The 23,604-nt window shown below is 35.6% G+C and overlaps 1 protein-coding gene across 4 annotated transcripts in view; it reads left to right on the top strand.

The window, feature by feature from the left end:
* Positions 1–21,308, top strand: part of MAPK9 (mitogen-activated protein kinase 9) — a 31,801-nt gene extending 10,493 nt beyond the window's left edge. The window contains exons 4-12 of one of the 4 annotated variants that reach the window (XM_076350319.1): positions 429–487; positions 1,502–1,640; positions 4,015–4,180; positions 5,477–5,548; positions 9,774–9,956; positions 10,901–11,025; positions 11,547–11,610; positions 13,331–13,402; positions 14,160–21,308. In XM_076350319.1, coding sequence (XP_076206434.1) covers positions 429–487; positions 1,502–1,640; positions 4,015–4,180; positions 5,477–5,548; positions 9,774–9,956; positions 10,901–11,025; positions 11,547–11,610; positions 13,331–13,402; positions 14,160–14,302 — 1,023 coding nt within the window. In that variant the 3' untranslated portion in view covers positions 14,303–21,308. Of the gene's footprint in view, positions 1–428; positions 488–1,501; positions 1,641–4,014; positions 4,181–5,176; positions 5,249–5,476; positions 5,549–9,773; positions 9,957–10,900; positions 11,026–11,546; positions 11,611–13,330; positions 13,408–14,154 lie in introns of those variants that run through there. The other 3 variants (XM_076350320.1, XM_076350321.1, XM_076350322.1) reach the window with 3 other exon arrangements.
* Positions 21,309–23,604: the final 2,296 nt, after the last annotated feature.

The following is a 23,604-nucleotide window of genomic DNA, read 5'->3' as shown; positions in this document are numbered from 1 at the left end:
CAGTTCTTCTAGAACTAGTACATCATAATCTATGTTTAATGGGATGGCGTGGGGTATCTCTGTGTACTTGCTGGACAGCCTTGGTTAAAATTCCTTGCACAACATGTGATTTAAAATAAGAGATTATTATTTATGGGGAAAAAATGGGATACGTTTCAGGCACTGGGGAGGGAGATAGAAGGTGTCATATAACTTTAAAAAGAAAAAAGTGGTTTTGTCCTGTCTTAGTTCCTTTGGCATACATGCTGCAGTTTTGAACTATTTCTGAATTGGCAGTTTTTCAGCACATGTGAATTAAGTGAAGCCAAGTAACATTCAAATTGTATATAGTAACTGTGCATTTGATTTGGAATAGTAGCTTCTGCAAAAGTGGATTTTTATGTGAATTAAAGCGGAAGTTTCTTCTAATGTTTATTTTTATTTTATAGATAATTAGTTTATTAAATGTATTTACACCACAGAAGTCACTAGAAGAATTTCAGGATGTGTAAGTACTAGATTTTTGTTTTAATTTTCCTGACAAATACTGGCCTAAGCCCTGGAGCTGTATGTCCGGTATCCTACAGACTTCACACTTCGAAAACAGAGGGTAGCTAAAGGCTAAATTTAGCCTTTAATTAGTCTTTATTTCTAGATTTCTTTCAGAAAGACCAAGAAAGTTGTTTCACTACATGCATAAGATGGAAGTGGGGAATAAAGAGGTTATTTACCTTCTATTCATTTGTCTGCCATACTTTGCTGATTGCATAGGCATCTGGTTTGTGTGCATTATCCTTTAGCTAAATGGGTCACTTCAGGATAATAACTTGGTCTGGATAACCTGATATCATTTTTTTGCCATACCAGTCACATCAGCACAACAGTATTTTTGGCCTCAATTAAGAACTGAATATATTTCTTTTTTTATGCAAGCTATGTCAATTGGTCTAGAGAGGATTCATGGTGATTTAATTGGTGAGGTATTCTTAGGTTCCAGTGAATATGCTGTTGTGGTTTGTGAATGGGCTTCTTGGGTAAACATGGGAGTGTGTGTGTCTGAAGGGGGTAAGCAGATGATATTTTAACTTGAAAATGAATCATTGAATCATTCCTTCTTAGTTCTTACTGTGCTTTTCTTAATTTTCTTATTTTTTTAAATAAATTACAGTGAAAAGCATTTTTGATACATCATAATATCTGCAATTTCTGCATCAACTTCAGTCAGTCAGCTTTTCATGCTGCATAAACTCAGAATTATTCTTCTGTATTACCATTTATAAAACTAGTGGAATTCTAGTCTCTTGTGATGGATGATTGAACACTGTTAATTTTTAATAGTAAGACTATTTGAATAGATAATAATTTAATTTTGACACTGGTCATGCATGACTTTTTTTTAATTGTAAGCTTTTTGACGCGTTAGCAAAGTAGTTGGCTTTTATTAAACATCTCATGCTATGCTTAAACCTGATACGAAAAGTAAGACTCAAGTTTTCTTAATGCTTTCTTTCTTGTGCTTTAGATATTTGGTTATGGAGCTGATGGATGCAAATTTGTGCCAGGTTATTCATATGGAACTGGATCACGAAAGAATGTCTTATCTTCTTTACCAAATGCTATGTGGTATCAAACATCTCCACTCAGCTGGTATCATCCACAGAGTAGGTAGTATTAGATCATTAACAATACTTTTTATGAACGCAGATGTTCTTATGAAACGGGGGAAGGCAGGGGGTTGTTATTTCATAAGCGTATATTTCTTTCTTTCATAAGAATATTATTAAACCTGAAGATTGTTTCTGGTTCAAAGGTAAAGACTGCGTTGTAAATAGATCTTAAACCAGGTTAGCTCTGTGGATTTAACTTATGCTGAACTGATTAAAAGATAAAACATGAGTATCTGTGGACCTTTCAAATTACTAAAGAATGAGTCTCTAAAACATAGTATTTACCTCTTAAATGTCTCTATCCTTGGAGATACTCAAATGCTGCCTGGACATGGTCCTGAGCAACTGGCTGTATGGGGCCCTGCTTGAGCAGGGGGGTTGAACCAGATGACCTTCAGAGGTCCTTTCCAACCTCAACCATTGTGTGATTCTGAAAAGTAAAGTTCGTGAATGATCAGAATTTTGAAGTCCTGTGCAGACCTCATATATTTCTTTGCTTCTGTTGTTCTGCTGCTGCTCCTTTTTTTTTTTTTTTTTTTTTTTTAATTTCATGACCAGTCTATTTGACAGTTCTGCTTCTTTTCTGTTCCGTTCCTTTTTTTCCTTCCCTACTTCCTGGGCACACTTGCCTTTTAAATTTCTTTTTTGCCTGGTGGCTGAAAACTTTATCCAGTTCTAGTTTAACGTGCTTTTTTTCTTTATGTTCAATCCATAAACATAATTGAGAAGCTGTATAACTTACAACAAATCTACTTCCTTACTTTGCTGAAAAAATCTACCATGAAAATACTGTGGTATTAGCAAGGAAGTTACGTATAGTTAAGCGAAGTCTATATCCAGATAGTCTTAGTACTGGGCTTTCCTAGAATTATTGAGTGAGGTGTGTAAGAGACTGAAGCGGGGAGGGCTGGGACTCCCACTGAACTCCACCTGGCATGTTGACTGTGATTTGGAGCTACAGGGGAGACACAATATTTGCTGAGAAATTTAAGCTCATAGGAGCTAACAGGAGCAATCAGACAGAACTGATACTGGTTGAACAATAAAATGGGCAGTGAGAGGAACCGCACTGTGAATAACTGAACAGAGGTATGAAGTTTATTTGAATGGAGAGGCTAAAGTGGTGAGCGTTAGGTTGGGTTAGTGTGGGACCAAAACAAAATGACCTTTCTGGAGTGAAAACTCTTGATTAGGTGAGAGATTTGGTTTTGAAAAGAAGTGAGGCTAGGAAGGGAACAGAACTTTGATAGTTCAGAAGGAATTACATCTAGAAATTACTTAGCCTGTGACCAAATAGAACTTGAAATAATGTGCACGACTCCCACCTCCGTTATGAGTTGATGAATATTGAATCTGTTATCCTTCAGGTGGCCCAGCATTATAGTAAGATGAGAGAACCACAAATTTCACTATCAAATACTGCAAATAATTACTCTGTTGTCAAGAGAAAAGTCTGAGTAGAGGATTAGAAACTCCAACCTAGTTGATGGTAAATGCAGTAGTGTTTAGGAAGGTAACAAATCTTCCGCAAAAATATGCAAACCCACGTGAACTATTTGCATGTCCCCATCTTCTTAAGAAAAGGAAGTTCTGTACCTGAGAACATGGTTCATGTGGTTGAAACCAAGTCAAACACTTGAGCAGAATTAAATGTACTAGTGCATTGGTAATTTGGCTACTTCTGATACTTTGTGAATAAAATCCAATTATTCTAGTTTTCCCTAACTGTGTATTCCTTTGGGTGCAATAATGACTGTTCCCATGAGGCATATCTCCTAAAGTATTTTATTTTTCTCTTCACTCATTGGGTAACTTTGTGTTTTCACCACACCCAAATTCTGACTGTGAAATTTGCTAATCACTCTAACATAGGTGGCTTATCTGTCATTAACAAATACACTTGTTAATGCTTTGTGTGTTGCGATACTCCTTTTTCCTACAGATACCTGACTAATTAATGATGTCGTCTTTAGGATCTGTGCCCTAATAATGACAGTATTTGGAACACAGTCTCCTTTACCATGCAACTATTCCTACCCAAAATAGGTCCACTTAATGTGTTAAAGGAAGCAGATACACATTGTGCATACGTACAAACCATTACGTAACTGACTGTACTGTCAGCGCACCACTGGGTAAATTAAGACTCTGCAGACAACTTTGATTCTGGTTTTCCCTGAATTTTTTGGAGTACTTAGCCGGGCAGCATTTAACTTGTCTCTAGTCTGTGTATAAATAAGCAAATACATCAGAGCAGGAATATGCAGCTGTTAATGTGAAGTGAACTGGTGCCATATATTGACTGTGGAAGGGGGTGTGTGTTATTCTGGATGTTGATCCTTCCTTAACTGAAGTTATTTCTTGTTAGGATTTGAAACCCAGCAACATAGTAGTAAAATCAGATTGTACGCTCAAAATCCTTGATTTTGGACTGGCAAGAACAGCATGTACTAACTTTATGATGACTCCATATGTAGTAACACGGTATTACAGAGCACCAGAGGTTATCCTTGGAATGGGATATAAAGAGAATGGTAAGTTGCTAGAGTAACACATTAAATCTTTTGTCTAAAGCATATCTGTCTCAGAACATAACAGCTTTAAAAGGTGGCGGGGAGAGCTGGTTTCCCCCTGCCATGTCTGTTGTTAAAGTATGTTAATCATGGTATTGGAAATAACAAAAATTACACTGTAATAATTTTGAAGAATAGAATAGTTTTCTGCTCTGTGTGCCTATCTCCATTTAATGTATACTGCTCCCTCTCCCCTGCTGTTATTTTTTTCATGTGTTGTCCTGTTGTGTTGCCATTTTTTTTATCCTACCAAAAAACTGTTAAGACACTTATGCTGGATGACATTAAAAAAATTAACAACCATCAATCTATAAATAATAAACCCTTTTATCAATGTGATTTTATTCTGAAGCATCTTTCTTTGACAGTCTGCCCCCTTTTGCATCTCTGGTTACTTTATTAAAATAAGTTTCAGATCCCTATGACAAACCATATCTCATACTCTTCTAAATCTGCATAGCATTCAAAGGGGCTGGGTGTTATAGCTGTGTTTTTAATAATGTAATATATTGAATGTTCAGCCAACACAGTTGCTGGCTAGGAAATTGTTCCTGACCTGCATTATTTGGGATTTTACTTGCTGATTTGTACTAGCTGTGGAGTAATATGCTGTCTCCTCTCGACTTCTATGCTAGTACATCTTTCTGCTTTATCACAGGGGCTTGGGGATACCATGCTTTTTGTATACATGTAACTTTGGCAGTGTAATACAAGGGACTCGCAGGACCTTTCTGGGCCACTGATCATGCAAAAGGCTTTCATTAATGCACAAGGCAGCTTGTTGTAGAGCAAGTGCTGATGTGGATCAGAACTTTAGTAGAGGCTGTTCTGGATGGGACAAAAAAATAAATTATCTGCAGGACGGTAGGAATACAGTGTGAGCTTACAAGTAAATAATTGTGATATTTAAAAAAACCTCTTTAATCTTTTGTCCTTGTTGCACCTAACATATGATAGTGGATATCTGGTCTGTTGGGTGCATTATGGCAGAAATGGTCCTCCATAAAGTCCTGTTCCCAGGAAGAGATTGTATCCTTCACGGTTGTTTCAGAAATGTAAACACTGATTATATTTTACAAAATGCTAATAACAAAATTTAGCAACAGTCAGTTGGTGTTGATATGATTGAAAATTCATGTTAGCAGTTTGGTTTTCCACATTGTTGTGTTTTATTGTAGATGCTAGATGTTTTTGTTTGTTTTTCCTCACTTTTGTTCATGATACTTCATAATTTGATCATTTCATTTTTACTTTCAGTTGATATCTGGTCAGTTGGGTGCATCATGGGAGAATTGGTGAAAGGTTGTGTGATATTCCAAGGCACTGATCGTATCCTTCCCTAGTCATCCTTGAATCCCATTCCACTTCCAACAGAAACACTATTATTTTGATCTGTATAAGTATAAAAGCATAAGCAATATTTTCAATAATGTTTTAATAGATCTACTGTACTATTTGAAATTAGTGTCATTAACCAAATTGTTGAGCTTTACATTTTATTTTCTTAGTAGACTATATTTAATGCAATTTGTACTGGTTGAATCCGTAGAATTTATATTAAGAGCTTCAGCTTTTGTAGCTTAAAAAAGGATACTGTTAGGTTTAAAAAATAAATAGCAGTAAGTATATTTTCTTACTCTTGTTCTTTGTAGATAAGTGTTATAAGCAAAAGCCTACAAAGTTACTTTTTACTATGCATGGATTTAGCTTACTACTTGTTTGAACAGTAGACTCATTTTTTTTAATTGTACAATTTTTTGAGTTTCAGTCAGATTTTTTTTCTTGCTTATTAGCACTTGCTGGACAGCAGTGTCCTAATTGCAAGCACACTGCATGAGAAATGTTTTTTTTATTACTATTATTTATTATAAAAAGAAAACCTTTTTCTTTTTGGAGTTTTTTCATTCTATGAAAATTTTATTTTGGGCTTTTTCTATAAGATTGTTATTCCTTCATTCCTCCCTTCAATACTTTTGACCCAGATTTGTCTTCATAAAATTCTGCTTTCTTGTACAATAGTAATTGTAGGAAATTTTACTGTATTAAAAACAAACAAAACCCTCGTATATGTGTTTTCATACCTTAGAGATTGGAAATCTCAATAATACATCACTGGATCACAAACAAGGCTTTACACTGTACTAAGTGAACAGAAGTGATTATTTAATAAAGTAAATGTTCTTTTAAGATTTTGATGTATTTCAAAATATTTCCCTAGAAACAAAATTTAAAACATTTGACTCATTATCAAGTTCCAGTTACAAAAACTGGAGCGAAACCAATTTCATCCTTTATAAATAGTATCTTATGAAGTAGTAGCGTTGTAGGACTAGACACTCAAAATTGATCAGTAAATAAATAGAATCCAGATGATTTAATTAAATTACAATTGCCAGTTATGGCTGTAGGTCATAAGAAGCTATAGCTACCTGTGATCCAAGATTTTGAAGAAAGTGTAATATTTTTGCTCATCAGCAAGGAAAAGTTGAGTCCACCACTAAAAATATCAAGTATATGTTCACATCGGTTTTCATAGATACCTACGTATCTTACAGAGGAGGACTTTAAATTTTAATGCTAAATTTCATGACACTAATCTTCAGCAGTTGATCATGCATTATTTAGTAGTACAAATGATTAATTGTTAAATAAGTCTTTTTGTTTTCCACCTTTCTTCCTTTCTATACTTATTGTTTTACCTTTTGAAGCCTTCAGACCAACCTAACACAATTCTTCATGTATGTTATGTGTCTTTCACCTGCATGTTAGCATGGGCTATTTTGATTTATTCATGAATAAATGAAGGAAATTTTGTCCATACTTGTTGAATATGCAAGTTACCACTTGTGGTTCTCTGGAGGTCACTGAAGCTCCACCAGTCTGTTTCAAGGAGTCTCCTCCCCCGGTATCTTATGAAAGTGCACAGTTATGCTTACAGGGTTTTTTTTTTTCCTCTTGCAAGACTTGCAGCTCTCTTTAATGCGAAATACTGATAACTGTTTGTATTGTTTGAAACTTTTCCTAACTGGTAACTGCTCCGGTCAGATTGTCGTTTTCTTTTACCTTCAGCTGCAGGATTGTTTTGAGAGTGTGGTTTATGGGGTGTGCTGGTGCGCATGGCCATGAAGCTTCCTGTTCTTCTGTGTGGGGTTTTTTCTGACTTAAATTTTAAAATGTTTTAGTATTTGGGGATTTAGAGCAGGGAACCAAGTTCAGCATGTTGCCTAATGATGTGCCCTTGACTGTCTTCAGGAAAACCTACTCTTAGACTCAACAGTTTGTATTTTCCCATATAGTCAACGGGGATTGCCGGGATACTTGCAGCAGTGCTCTGCGTGGAATGAGATGCTCCGCGTTGCCAGGGCGATGGATGCACCGAGCCTGCTCCTGACTGATGTTGTGGAGGATGAACAGGGCTCTTACAGTTACTGGCCTGAGTTACTGGCAGTTGCTGTTGCACTGGAAATGACAAACGTAGAAAAACCAGGCAATGTAGATAACCTAAGATGAAATAATGGAAAGCCTAGCAGCACCAGAGTGTGTTTAATGCTCTTTCTGCCGATGTGGTGAAGGAAACTAATTGCCTGACATGCAAAAAGCATGAGGGGGTATTCATGCTTTCTTGGGAAAAATCATGCTTTATTGTGATTGTAATAAGGACTCTGTTTTCAACTTCTCTTTTTCCAGAGTCCCAAAAAGTAGGCAGATATACTGGTCATGGGCTAAACTTCTGGTTACTTTTGACCTTGACCCTCACTAGAACAGGAAGGGTAGTTTTGTCTGCAGGTTGCAAGATTATTCACATAGCACGCTCTGCGTGCTTTACATTGAAATTAAGGTTTAAATCCATTTGGGTTTCTGATAACAGGCTTAGCTTATTTCAAGTCCTACCCTGTATTGGGGAATTTTTTTTTTTCAATTTTCAGTATCTGTAAAGCACTTTGAAACAATCCAACTGAGACATTGCTTTTTCCCAGTTTTTATTACTAAAGTGGGATAGGTCGTTAAGTTTTTCTGCCCTCCCCCCAGTGCTCTGAGATCGCAATAGACTGGACTCTAATTTGATTAGCTGACTAACCAGACTGCTGCAACTCATAGAAAAAAGTCTTCTTGAATCTAGATTGGTGGACATCTCTCAGAAATCAGTTTTTCAGCTAAGAACAAAATTTCCTGATGTATGTTAAAATTTTCTTTGTGCTTTGTTTTAGCATAAGAGTTAACAATATTGATTACTTAATTTTTATTTTAATATAGCTTTTCCATTGGAATGCGTTCAATAAGCAAATATAATTTTCAATCTTTGTATCAGAAGTCTAAAGTCTTAGCAAGAAGCAGTGACTTTGCATATATTTCTAGTTGTATTCTTGGCACACTAACTGAAATAAAAGTGCCTCTGTTTTTTAAATACATCTTAATTCAAAGTGCAGCAAATTTGTTGTTTTGTTACAAAATCTATGAGAATGGGTACGATGAAGCTAAATTATGAATTTAGCTATGAATGTTTGCAAGGTCCATGGTTAGACTCTGCTGGAATTGCACATTCTTTTTATCAGAGAAACTGTAAAGTGTAAATCTGAGTAAACTTAAATATCAGGAATACTGATGCAGTGTCTTCTCAGTGTGATAAATGAGCTTTGTTATCCCAACTAGGCTCATTCAGAGCGGACTCTGGTATCTCTGTAACAAGTGCCACCATGCCTAGGGGAAATGCCTTCACTTTAAAGAGGGAGAAGAGACAGTCCAGAAGAAACATGAAGCACAATTTCAACTTGTGGCTTGTAAATGCAATTCCTATAAAATATTTAAATTCTGACTTTAAGAACAGAGTCTTTGAGTCTTTAGTCTTTGAGTATTACCACAGTTGATACTTAAACAGAATAACCTGCTAAAAACCTACAGGAATCTGGATTCACTGTTCAGAACTCCTTTGAACCTTTTCTGAAGTTGAAAATTAAAAACTAAAAACCAAAAAAACCCCAGAAAATAACAACAAAAAAACCCCAATCATACAACCAAACCCATCCAAAAACCCTCCAACCCAAAGTCTAATTTCCTTAGGAGACAGGCACAAAATTCCTTACTTTGAATGGGATGTATTTGTCCTTTAGGTTTTTTCATGTATTTTTTCCTACCTTCAAGAGTCTTCAGTGTTGATGGTATTATGTTGTACTTCAGAAGATTCAACAGCAGCCTTTCTCTTCTGTCCTTATAGTTGTTTTGCTATGGATACAATTGCCAAATAAAGCTTCTTTTGGGCTCCAAAAAAGTATTGCTTTCAATACTAGCCAATAGATAATAATTAGCAAAAGATATTTAAGCATAATGCATTGTGCAGCACTTCTAACCTGTCCTTAAGATTACAAAATCTGAATCATATTTTTATATCACTCTAGCTTTTTGCATGGCAGCTCAGAATACTGTCAAGGCTAGAATGAAGTTCATATTTCTGTCCTTTGTTCAAGTTTTCATTAACTTTTCAGATTTCTGTAAGTGATATTTTTGTGTAGTGCAGACTTCAAATTCTTCAGCTGATTTTCCTAAAGATATGGTGCAGATATTGATCAATGGAATAAAGTTATTGAACAACTAGGAACACCGTCAGCAGACTTCATGAAGAAACTACAGCCTACAGTGAGGAATTATGTAGAAAATAGGCCAAAATATCCCGGTATTAAATTTGAAGAACTCTTCCCAGACTGGATATTTCCATCAGAATCTGATCGTGACAAGTTAAAAAGTAAGGCGAGTTTTTCTTTCCTCTTTCTTTTTTAAGATGTTAATTTAAAATGTCTGCAATACGCTTAATTAAAAAAAAAATGTTTATTGCAATAGATGTCAACATTAGAAGCTGCATACCTTCTGTTTTTCATTTGACATGTCCTGAAATCTTAATAGTATTCATTAAATACAGAACTATTTCCCTGTTCCCAGTATTCTGTTTCATTCTCTTTAATTCTAATCCATTGAATAATGTCTGTTGCGTAAATGTTCTCTGAAAGTAATACTTGTTCTGGAGGTTATTTGTAATTAGCTTTTTCTAGTTGATGTGTGCATATAATTCATTTTGGCTATACTTTTACTTTAGATAATTACTGATAAAATGAAAAAAAACCCCAACTTATTATATTCTCTAGATGATAAATTTTTTTTTTTACATAAAATAACCTGTTATAGCCTATTTTATTATTACAATAATAGTTCAGACGAAAAAGAAATGTCAGTGAAGTACCACTGCAACAATTGGTAGCCAGTTACCATGCAGTAACACCTTTAAAAGAAAAACTAATTTGCTATTACAGAAATTAGATGATTACTGTACCAAAATGTTTTTTTTAAAAGCTTAATTAAAATGTTGAGTGTGTCTTATGTTCAGTAGTTAGTGCCAAATAAATTGTGACCCATGTAACAGCAGAACTGTTCAAAATCGAGGTTAGTTGGTGCCAGCTGCAGGGTTTATTTTGGATAATAGCAAAATAACATTTATGCTAAAGGGGTGTGACCTCATTCTTAAAAAAAAAAAAAGTAGCTGTATAATAAAGCTTGGATTTGTAGGCCTGTCTTCACAGTGAAAAATATATACTGTTAGTGTATATCCTGTGTTCCCAGTATTCATTTTCTGTGTCAGATGTTAAACTCTACAGCTCTCTTACATGTATGGTTTTTTTCACTTTTACTTTCTAGCCAGCCAAGCTAGAGATTTATTATCAAAAATGCTTGTAGTAGATCCAGACAAGAGAATTTCTGTAGATGAAGCCTTACGTCATCCTTATATTACTGTCTGGTATGATCCAGCTGAAGCAGAAGCTGTAAGTTTGCATTTAAAATAAATTTTAAGATTTAATAACTTTAAAGAATACCTTCAGTTTTAGTCAAGAGCATGCTTTGAACTCATTCTTTCACTAGTAAAAGTCATGCATAAAGCCTTCAGGTCAACATTAGAGGTAGAATCACCTGAAGAACAGCTGCTGGAGTGCAGTTGATATAATTTTGAAAGTGGTTGTTGATAGTTCCCTTTACTTTACAGAAAGAGTTGCCTGCGTGGTGGTAATTAGGGCTTTTTTAAAAGGGGACTTTCTCTAAGGCCCCATAAAGCCTTACAATGAGTTTAATTTTTGTTGACGCTTTTAAACAGCCTTTTGGTGGGAGGTAGGACTTAAAAGCAAATTCTGGAGTTTTAAAACGAATGTGACTGAGGTATAGGGAATAGACTGCCAAAGATGAAGGTAAAAACATGCTAAAAAAGTTGTCATTTTTAGGTTTTTTTAGTTACAATTGGTTGTGTTAACGTGATGTAGTAGATACGCTATAGACTTTCTTTTCTTTGTAGCCTCCGCCTCAAATCTATGATGCACAATTGGAAGAAAGAGAGCATGCAATTGAAGAATGGAAAGGTAAAAAGTGAGCATGACAAATGACATGTGTTGTAATAACTTGTATTATTAATGCGTGGCTCGCAGTACATGTGTGCTGGATTGTGTAACTGACTGGAACCCACTGTTCCAATGATGCAGTACTGCTTGTAGCAATATGAAAAGAAGTCAGTAATGGAAAAATGTTCTATTTGGAGTGAAAATATATATACACACATGCGTATATGTACATACATATACATGTACATTCTGAAGTCTGTTCAACAAAATGCCACAGTTTCATTTTTTTCCTTCCATTCCTCTGAGTATTTTGTTATTCTTAAGTGTTTGTAATCTCAATGGGTTTTTTCTTGATGGAAAATTCTCTGAAGGAGAAACATGTGCCTCTTCTCAGTGTACATTATTTAAGCCACATCTCTTGACAATATTTACTACTGCATTTGTTCTAGAGGTCTTAAATAGCAGAAGAGTTTTTTGATGTGGTGGTTTTTTTTTTTCTCTCATCATTGCTTATTTATTGACCAAATAGTTTAAACTGTTGACTTAAATGAATAAACAGCATTGTGGTATTGAAATCAATTACACCTTATAGTTCTAGTCAAAAACATTAAGTGGCGAGGCAGTTCAGATTTCACACATCTACCATCAGAGGACCAAGGGTGGTAGACACCTTTGCTTAGTACTTTGGAAGTCACTTGGTTTTGTAAAATAGCTTTATAAATTTCAGGTATTGATTCTGGTTTATATATATTTTCTTTAGGGCATGTCTGCACAGGTACGCTTCAAATTATTTTGGATTAATGCAAGGTGGAAAATTAAAATGGATCAGTTTAATCTATACAGCATATCTAATCTATACAACATTTGTAAATATTATTACTCAGAATTAGAGGTCTTAATGTATTTAAATACTGTTACTCTTAGTTACATTAAGACTATGGGTACACACACAAGCTACTGTGAGTTAATTGAAAGTATAACTTAAAGTGTACCTGATGTACAGATATAACTTAAAGTGTACCTGATGCAGCAGTAATAATCCTTTTGTTCTAGAAGGGACCAAAGTAAGGCATCTTGCATGAACCATACTACAAGACATATCGAACAGAATAATGGATGCTCCTTTAAAGTTACAGCTCTGATTGTTTTTGTTGTTGTTCAGGTGCTTGTATCCTAAATCGTCCTTGATTAGTAAATGAGGGCTTTCATGTGATATTTTAATTGTTTGTTTTAACCTACTTCACAATTTCCAGACTTTCCTCAATGTATCCATGGAGATTGTTCTTTAAGAATACAGACATTTGTGTATGGTTTTGTTATCAAAGTAAAATTTCCACAGGGGTTATCCATATGGTTTTTTTAAATCCAAATCTGATTTTTTTTTTTTACAGTTAATATTAGTGCATTGTGGGTATACATAAAGTTTTGGGGTGGGATGGTTGTTACTTCTAAATGGAGAGCTATTCTATTTATAAAATATGTTGATTTTGGTACATGCTTGGTGTCTGTCTGTGATGCATAAAGAAAATCCGTAGAATTCTCTAATCATTGCCATAGGCCTTTAAAAAAAAAAGGGGAAAATAAATATCTATACAGTTGTACTTCCAGACTGACCCTTAACCATTTCATTGTACCTTTACATATATGTATACAAATTGTATACAATTGTATACAAATCCTCTGTGATCTTACAATGTTTTTTCTGTCTCTTCTTTCATTCCTCCCACCCTTCTCTCATAAGAATTAATATACAAAGAAGTAATGGATTGGGAAGAAAGGAGCAAGAATGGTGTGGTAAAAGATCAGCCCTCAGGTTAGTCATTGTTTCAGTAGTTCTCCTGTAACTGATACTCAGTGCTGATCTGTTGCACTAGTGAATGAAGAAATCCTGCTTAATAATCCAGGTAGGCCAAAGTTTTGTTGTTCGAGATTCATGATTCTGATCAGCCTTTGGAGATCCACGTGCAGTGGTTTTTCATTCTTACGAAGTAAATTGTAGGAAAACTTAAGAAGTCTTGCGTGTCCAACACCCTGAGCTGCCTTCTCCCCAAAGGGCTCAGTCATATGAAATAATCGATACCATGTTACATCAGCTGTCACATAGGTATCTTTTATGCTGAATGCTTATTCTGTGGCTCTGCCTGAATAAGTCCCTTTCATGCAGGGTTAAACATTGTTAGGGCCCCTTGTTTTAAAATAGTTAATAGTGCAAAGTATTTATGCCCATGATTGAATCCTTGATGTTTGCTGCCGTTCTCTTGGTTCAGTAATTGGAATATTGTACTGTCTTTTATTAACTATATCTGTTAGACTTCTTGATACTCAGGTCACTATTCACATTATACATTGCTTCCCCCCCCCCCCCCCCCGAGCGGGGGAAAAAATAAAAATCTCTTCTCTTAATGTTCACCTTGGGTTTTGAGTGCTTGCTTTTCTACTGTTTATTTAATTTCTTTATTTTCTGAGGATTTCTGTGGGGAAAGTGATGCTCAGAGCCTAGAAGTATGGTTATTTGTACCTGCAATATTGTCTTTCCTCAGATTTTATTATGTTTGGTTTACTTAGCACAGATGCAGCAGTGAATAGCAACACCAGTCCTTCCCAGTCATCATCTATCAATGACATTTCATCCATGTCAACAGAGCAAACATTGGCCTCAGATACAGACAGCAGCCTCGATGCCTTGACAGGACCCCTTGAAGGATGTCGATGATCAGCCAGGATTGCAGACTTGACTTTGGAAAGGAACTGTTGCTTCCATTGGGCCTGAATTGCTTGTAAGTTAATGGAACCAAGTAGAAAAACTCCATGTTCTGCATGTTCTGCTAAAGTAATGCCTGTTTTTTTTACTCAGTTGTTATGAAATTGCCTGCTTAATGTTGTAGAATGAAAGCAAATCAATGTCTAAAGAACAAAAAAAATTAAATTTAGGCACTATTATAGGCTTTTCTTTGTTTCAGCCTATTTCAGGTGAGCAGTTATAGTAGACTTTTAGCCAATAACTCCTCTTAAGTGGGTTCATGAATCTTCAGTCCCAATTAGCAGGCTTCTGTGACACAATATTTGTTTACATTTTAGTACAGTATTGCTCATTAGTAGGTTTTTTGAATGTATAGTCTCTATGAAGTTTGTTTTAATGTGTGACTGCAGCCGTTTGCTTTATTTAATGACGGGAGTGTTGTATGTAAGTGTGAACTCACACATTGAATGCTCTCATGTGTGGGATGAATGTTGAAAGGGCAGTTATTCTTCCACATAGCACTTTTTTTGTTTTATTGAGCCCTTTCTATCTTCACTTTCCAACGATTCTGTCTATCTTCTTGTAGAAGAGATAAAACGTGAAGTTTAAAGAATATAGTCATCTGTATTTCACCTATGAGTATGTGTGTCTAACTTTTTCAGTTTTTTTAAACTTGGATGGAAGATACAGTGGCTTAATTAAATCTTAAGGAAGGATGAGTGACTTATCTGTGAAGCAGTGCCTGTTTAGAAGAGGAGAGAGTGCTAAAATGTTCTGTATTTTCTAGCTTGTGATACTGGTCCTTTAACAAAAACAAACAGAAAAGGAAATTATATCTGTGATGCTCTTCATTCACTGCAAAGTCTGATAAAAGAACTGATGAATTGGAGAGACTTGCAGCCTCAGAAAGAGCTGCATAAATGTTTTCCATTTTCTTAATGGGTCCATCCTATCTAGCGAGTGATTAAAGAAATAAAAATACAGTAGTTTTGAGTCACTTATAAATTAAGTATTTGGTTAACAAAGCTTAGCTCTATTCCCACATTAGGAAAACCTCTCTATTTGTACTGGGGGAGGAAAACATATTTAATACATATTTTCTAAATACAGTGTCAGAGAAGAAGAGGAGATTATTTGCTGTCTCAATATAGGCTTATCAATACAGTTTTCGGAATCAGATAATACAAACATTGTCTGTTAAATTGCACAATAAGTTGAATTAGAAAATGCATTTGCAGTAGAGTAGGGCTTAAATTGCTTTATACTACACACTTGTGAATTTGTGCACATTCACTTTGGAGTGCACGGGTGTGAAATTTTGCTACAGATTCTTGTGTGTGCATGCGTGTGAGATTAAACTATATAACTATAAGAGTAATACAGATGTACAAGATGAGGTAAAACACCACTTTCTTAAAGGCACTATATTTAGCTGTTGATACTCTTGACTTGAATATATAAATAGAACTTATAAAATATACTGGCCCAGCCAGCCACTACATTACTGACATATTTCTCTTGTAAAAGAAAATTGTCCATTGTTTCTGACCTTATGATTTGAAAAGCAACGATTTCTCTTTATGCAAACATTGTTTTTATATTAAAATTGTACCCCTTTTTAATAGCTTAATTTGCTGCAGCAAAAATACAAAGGTTTTACTATCCCAGAAGGTTAAAAAAAAAAAATAAATTACCAAAGTACTTAATACGATGTTAACTTCAGAATTGTCATCTGGAATCTTGGATTTTTAAAATTCTGTTTAATTGAATTGCAGGATATTGGGGCTTGGGCTTTTTCTTGTCGTTTGGTTTTAGACCTACGGATATCTTAGTTTATCTTTGGATACTGACACTATACATGAAATATTTTTAGTGCATTTTTGTCACTGGAAAAAACATTTAAAAATACCTATTTACCACATAGCAGAACAGTACAGGTTGCTGTTCTTTTGCATTTTTTTAATCCTTGTTATTTGCATAAGTTAAAATCACTAAAGACACCTGTTCAAAATGAACATTAGTGATTCACTATGGAAGTAATCTACTGGATTTCATTTTTCAAGATTTTTATCTTTTCAACTGAAGTTGCACTGTGCTATGTTTGTTTTAAGAGTTACTGCTTTAGAAGACTTAATGCAACAAAGATTTTCTTTCATCTTTTGGATGTTCGCAGAGTTGAACTTTTCCTATTGGACTTGGGCTGCTCAGAACGGGGGGGTGGACCAGATGATCTCCAGGTCTCTTCCAACCTAAATTATTCTGTGATTCAAATTGTCTTTTAATGTCTTAACACAACTGCCCTATGTCCATGATTTGAACTGGTATCTGACCTTCTCCTAGTACATACTGTTAGCTTGAATAGTGCTCTTGGAACAAAAACCCCCCTGAGATTAACTGAGCTTATTTGTACATCTTGTTGTAGGAAAAGCTGTCTCATACCTTATTTTTTTTAATGTCTTCTTGCTATGGCATACATTGAAGCTTCAAAACTTTACAGAAATGTTGCTGCCTTTGGAGCATGCATGCAATGTCTGTGGATATTGTGGATTTTGATTCCAGTATAATTCAAAACCCAATTGCTAATAACCTGAATGAACATCGATCTCAAGAAGGCACATATGCAGATTATATTCAGAAAAATGCATGCAGAATAGATGCATGCTAAAGTTCCCATGCTATTTCAGTGTGCACACAGAGACTATAAATGCACTGCATGCAGATTATATGCATATAGCTGTATTCCTGACTGCAGATTAAGTTCAGTGCCACGTTTGTGAAATGGTCGTCAATGCCGTGAGAACCTCATCTTTGATTGAAAACAAAATGCACATGTAACTTGACAGGGGTTTAAAAGTTTGGTGTGCAATATAATCACTTTTATTCCTAATACTAAAATCATGTATGTAAAGTGATGCAATTGACCATTTTTTTGCACTTTGGCATTTATAAATATTTATATGTATTTAAAGATTAAGAATATGTGAGTGTGTGTATACATATGCATATATATATATTAAGAAACCAGCTCAGTTTTGTAAACATGAATGTTACTTTTCTTTGAGAGACTTTGTATAGTGTTAACACTACTGCGGTATACATAAACAATTTATGAAACATGACTAAAAAGAAGTGGTGGTCAACATAGATACAATCTGTAATCTTAACTGCTCACCTGAAAAAAGAGAGGAATCTATGGCTATCAATCAGATTATTTACCAGAAACGTTATGTTAAATCTATGAACACTGAGTAGCTGAATGGCATTGCAGAAATGGAGTATGTTTTAAACAGTTCATTTCATCTGTGCTCATATCATTTTTCCTCAAAAAAAACCCCAAACCTTAGAAAGAGAAGCTTGGCCTTTTGAAATTCAGATAAGCAGCCTGTAAGTGTGCTTTGAGGAAATATTGTGATATGACAAGTCTAGTTTTTTATTGAAAAAGATGAGAAATGAATGTCAAAATTAGGGCTTTGTCTGCATGGATCATACAAAGTAAACTAGTCTAGTGACTGGAAACTAGCGTTTGCAAACAGCCTTTTAAATTTTGTAATGTTTCCGGTAAGGGTTTGCATTTCTTTGTCAAAATAATGAAAATTAAACTCAACCTTAACTAGAAATTAACTAGTTGGTTGGTAAGTTTCAAGAACTGTTAGGAACCAGAGGGCTCTTGAGGTTTGCTTTGTCTTTAAGTCCTAACAGAGCATATGTGTTTAGTCAAAGTTAGTTAAAAAAAAAAAAGGGATACCATATGTTTAATTTTTCTTTTCTAAAGGAAGGACCTTAAATGCTAAATCAGTTTCCTTTTTAGATCTGATTGTATTTGGCTTAAAATTACGATTTTATGAATGAAGTAGGATTTAGACATTCAAAATACAGCTGCCATACAGAGTCTCCAAGAACTGAGTGAATGAACCTTTTTTTTTGGCAGAAGTGCAGTCCTCTAGTTTGGTGTGCGCTGGAAGTTCAGATGTTAAAGTGCAGACAAATCTTTACTGAACATAATGCTGTTTTGGAGTATGGGTTCAGTCTTGCAGCAATACAGTTTGTGTGGAGTGTTTCATTTGAATTGTGACACTTGAAATGGAAGTACTTTAATGTGTGGGGGGGTAAATGCTGAACAGCCTTTGTCTGTATATTCTACATATGTCATATGGATTCTATCAGGGCTTGATGCTAAACTTAGTGATACCATATACTGGGAACCAAATTCTTTCCTGGGATGTGTATTGTGTAATTCCTGCTCAAAACTGGTTTTGATCCAGGGACACCTGCACCCAGATGCAGAATTTGGACTTGAGTTCCTATAGATGAATCTAGTAACTTCTTTGCTTTTCCAGAGTGTCTTTGATTATTTTTTTTAACATGTTGAAATATGACCGAAAAATGTATTCTGGCTCATTATTTTACATATATTTTAGATTGTCTATTACATGAGTGATAGTGATGTTCTAAAAGCTTATTACACAACTTATCAAATCAGTTTTATTTTTTGCCCGCTCTGCATGCTAAAAATGTCTGGAGCTAAACTAATGTTTTAGGTAAACCATCTTTTCTCATATTATTGTTGGAGGAAAGTGGAGAGATAACCATCGTTTCTGTTTGTGTTCTATAAAATTACTATTTTTGTAGCTAAAACTTTAGTCGTTGGATTTCAATCCCACAATGTTGCTTTGTGGATATAAATTTACCTGGGTCCGCTATTTCAAACAGAATATGTATAACAAGTCCAGTACAAAATTAAACTAATAAAATGCACTCTTTTGCAATTTGTTATTGAAAATATGGCAAATAATTTTGGTCCAAGAATTGAAAACAAAATAGAGAAAATACATTTAACTACTTAAGTTTTTATTCCTTGATGCTGCTGCTTATTTTTTTGAAAAGGTGCTTGCAGTTTTGCACAAAAGAAATCAACTTTATTAATTGCTGGGTTTGAAGCACTTTAGGATTCTTCTAAATACAACCAGTATACGGTGTAAAAAGGAATGACATAAAAAATGTTTAATGTGTTTAAATTTTGGTTGCAATCTTTGCTATTCTGATAGATTTGATCAGCATGTTCCTTTAAATATAAACCTGTTTTCAGAGATTTTAAATTAGAAATTCTTTTTATGGGCTGAAATATAACACATAGTAAGAGATCATTTGAGAAACATCTTGTACTCAAATGCCTGTAGGGTGACTTGAGTAGCAATGTGACTACCTAGCCACCTATTATGTAAAGATACAACAAAGATACAACGACGTTTGTTCCTATAGCAAGATCAGCTAGCTATGAGCACTAGGATTCTTTTTCTTAAACAAAAACCTTTTTATTAACTTCTGGCTACGCATCATGAGGCAGTTGTGTATGTTCTGGTAAGACCAGAACATCTGCTTACTGGGACTCCGCTGCAATAGATGCTCTATGAATACCACAGGAAGACACTGTCCCTGCTCTGAAATACTGGTCCGAAACCCCGATGCTTTCTAGGGTGTACTTAAGCAAGTACATGGGTGTTTGTTTCCCAGGCTGGGTCTGTAGTTCAGCACTCCGTAGTTTCTTGGGATAACAAAAGCAGTGGAGAAAGTAATCGGGTGAGAACAACATTTTATGTTCAGTACCTGAAACAGTAGTCATATTTGTTACTGATAACAAAGCTAATTTAATACCTGTGAGCATACGCTATTGTATTGTGTTCTAATGGGGAAAACTTTTTTGAAAAACCAAGTGTGTCACTAGCTTTTCTATGAATTCAGATGCTTAAATTGGTGCTAATTTTTTAAAAGAAAATGTAACAGATGGTTAGCAGTGTATTTGTCTGTTTTTGATACCTATATTTTCTTAAATGGTGGCAAGCCAAACTTTGTAAAATGACTAATGTGCATTTTCAGCTTCATCAGATTCCCAGATTTTCCTAAAGTAAAATGGTTAAACTTCCATGGTGGTTACTGCTTCTTTGGAGCTATTGCTTTCAGGGGTGTTATACACTAATAAAGTGAACACAATTAGAAAAGACAGCAATACATAACTATCCCTTTCTTTAAATTACATGACATGTTGGGTTCCCCGGGTGGTTTTAGCAGTTTAGTGTAATCAAGATGCCTAAGAGCAAATCAGATACGTGTGTGCAGTTAACTCAGTACAGTGAAGCCTTACCTGGTCATTAAGGTAATTTATAAAGATTATACAAATTTTCATCTATTTTAAAGAGGGAATAACAAATAGAAATATTAATTGTTTTTGTACAAATTCAAATGTTAATTCCAGAGAATATATTCTATAGTGTACTCCAGAACACATGCTATTAAAGAGTATATAGGCTCCTTGAGTGATTTGTTATGAAATCTGGATTTATCTAATGACTCAAAATAAACCCCCTCCAAAAATTAGTTCTTTGAGAATTTAGTTTGAAATGCCTTCAAGTTTTAACTCCCTTCAGAATGCTTTGTACGTCTCGTTTTGGCCCTCTTTCCCGTCTTCTGTTGTGACCAAATGTCACAAAATGTCACAAAAAGTAGCATCAAGCCCTATCACTTGTTATAGTGTTCTGATTTTATGGCCTTAATATTATAGTATGGTATACAATTTCAGAAGAAAGATGTGCTTTGAAGTCTAATTATATAGATACATGTGGCCTCTTCTGCCTATGGAATTAGGCTTTGATTGTCATAGCTCATTCTTGATGCTTGTGCAATAGGAACATGTTCCTTTCAATGCAGTGGCTATTTTGTCTGATGCTGGACTTTGTTTTCAGGATGACTAGAAAGTTTTTTGTTTTGTTTTTTTTTTATGGACAGCGGTCATGCTTCCTTGTTTTTGGATTGATTTTTCTTTAAGGAAACTAGGATTTCATAAGGAAAACTGTCAATAACTAGTTCTGAAGTGCTAGTTAAAGCCTCGTTCTGAAGCTTTTTGGGTTTTTTCCTCCAAAAACCTTATCGTAAAACAGTACTAAAGCCACTGTAAAATTACAAATAAATATGTATACTTAAATGATTTGAGCAGTCTGTTTTATTTGCTGTAGCAATGTTTTCTTTTTCTTGATCCTTCCTGTGTTGAAGTGGAATGTTTTATGTAACCAAAATGATGTATGCTCTTAGTTATCTTAAAACACAAAGTTTCAGTTACCACTTCAGCTTCCAGTTAACCAAAAAGTAAGTATGGGTACGAAAAATGAATGAAGAACAGCTTTAAGAGATTGGTTGGAGCTGCTTTCTCCTGATCAACTGGAACATTTGGACGCATTAACAGCACTTGGTTTTACTGCCAAGTGTATTTTGAAATGCTGTTCTTTTTAAATTGCAGAAGCTGTTTTCTGTAAACTGTAGAAGCTTGCCCGGTAATACTGACAGATCTGTATTCCCATCCATGTGCTTAAACGGTATCATAATCAGATGGTCTGACTTCCTTGCAAGTTTCAGATATGCTACTGGCCAGATACGTTGTGTGTGTATTTGTACATGTATAAAAGGAACTTTCTCTTCGCCTTGTGCTCAGCCAATGTGGTGTTTCATTTTGTTCTCACTGAACAAGACAGAGGTACAGCTAACTTTAAAAAATAGTTCCATTGTACTTACTTTGAGGAAGAGGTAAGTATTCTTGCACAGACAGCGAGGAGGTTTCCAGGCACTTTGCGAAGCTGTCTGCTCTAACTCCGGGGAAGGTGCAGTAAAACTTACCTGCTACTTTGATCTAACTGCTTTTCATGGAGGTTTTCTAATATTAGAGGAAGGGTTAACATAGCTGCCTTTCTAGATATATGGCGAGGGCTCTCAGCCAGACTTTGGTGTTGTAAAAGCTTCACCTATGACAGTCTGAAACAATTTTTACAGCAACATTGCTGTTTCTTGTGTGGAGAACTTGAAGTTTTATCTCTTCTCTACGGGGCATTGCAGCAAAGTATCTGGATAAAGCAGGGATGCCCGGTAGATCCCAAAGTTCCCCTGTATTTGACGATGGGATATTTTTCAGGTTGCTTCTTCAGCTACCGAGGAAGACCTAATTCATTAAATAGAGAACAACAAAGCAGGAACATGAGGTGTGTGCAGGGCAGTGCTTTACAAAGCGTTACCCAAGTACATTCCTGGCCTCATGATGTACCTTTTCTTTATATTTCCTGCAAGTTCTTGAAGTTGGCAGGACAGTTCCAGAAAGGTAAGGAGGGAGGGAACTGATTAAACAAGACCCAAATAATTTTTGAGGAAAATGGGACTTCAGAAGTGGGGTTTTTTATAGCAACGAGGTTTCAGAAGATGGAAAATAAAAAAAAAAGTGGAAAAAAAACAAGGAGAATGTAAGTGCGTGGAATTCAAATTAAAATCTGCTCAGTTCACGATTACTTGGTGTGAAGGTAAGACGGCAAAGAAACAAGTTAGGGTTCAACGATGCACTTGTGGAGACTAGGCCGTGCATGGAAGGGGTTGGGCAGCGTGCGCTTACGAGTAAAGGGCCTGCAGCATTGCCCTGGGCATGGAATAGGGCAGGGCTGCTTCGCTCCACGAACCTCGTGGGATAAGACTGTTTTTTTGATTCACTCGTATTTGATCTTAAAACAAGCTGCTCGCTCCTCTCTGGGGAAGAAGAAAAACATCTGTGTGGTTTCTGCTTATGCATCATAAGCTGTTGTAGCGAGATACTGAGTTACCATGTAGATGGTCACTCTTACACTTAATCTTGCTGAAGAGCAAATAACGAGCCACATGTTTTTCTCATATAAACTATAATTTTAAATTCAGTACAGGTTTAAGTATACAGATGCCATTGTTCATGTTAAAGTTCTTCTGCAGTGGGTTAAAAGAACAGCACTTACTTTCTTGATATTTAACTGTATATGTGTCATTAATGCTGGTATCAAAATAGTTAACACATTTCTCCTGGGGGGAGAGGTAGCTCTGAAGGAGAGGTGAGTGAGGGAGTCTACCAGTGATGGTCTTAAGACTAATGTGTTCTTACAGGAGGCTAACTATAATCGGCAGAGCAAATGGCTTTGTACGAGACCTCCTCCTCCTCCTCCTCCTCCATGAATGATATCCCTTCAGTGAGAGGACAGGAATTGCACAACAGCTCTGGATCCCAGGCACAGGGCCATGTGGGAGTGCGGGTGGGAACCGTAGGGAGATGCAAGTGTGTTGTCTCATTGTTCCTCCACATTTGTCTCTAACTGAAACGGCTGACTTTGGTATGAGCTCAGCACCCCCTACAGCCCATGTAATACCTCTGTGACTTCTGGGGTGGCTGGTAAAACACACTCCAGCAAGCATGACAGCCCTTGATTAAAAACATCTGGCCACCT

The sequence above is a fragment of the Aptenodytes patagonicus genome, chromosome 12 (assembly GCF_965638725.1).
Source record: "Aptenodytes patagonicus chromosome 12, bAptPat1.pri.cur, whole genome shotgun sequence".
In the NCBI taxonomy this organism is placed as follows: domain Eukaryota; kingdom Metazoa; phylum Chordata; class Aves; order Sphenisciformes; family Spheniscidae; genus Aptenodytes; species Aptenodytes patagonicus.
The sequence above is the reverse complement of the archived record's forward strand: the minus strand, read 5'-3'. Positions and strand labels throughout refer to the sequence as shown.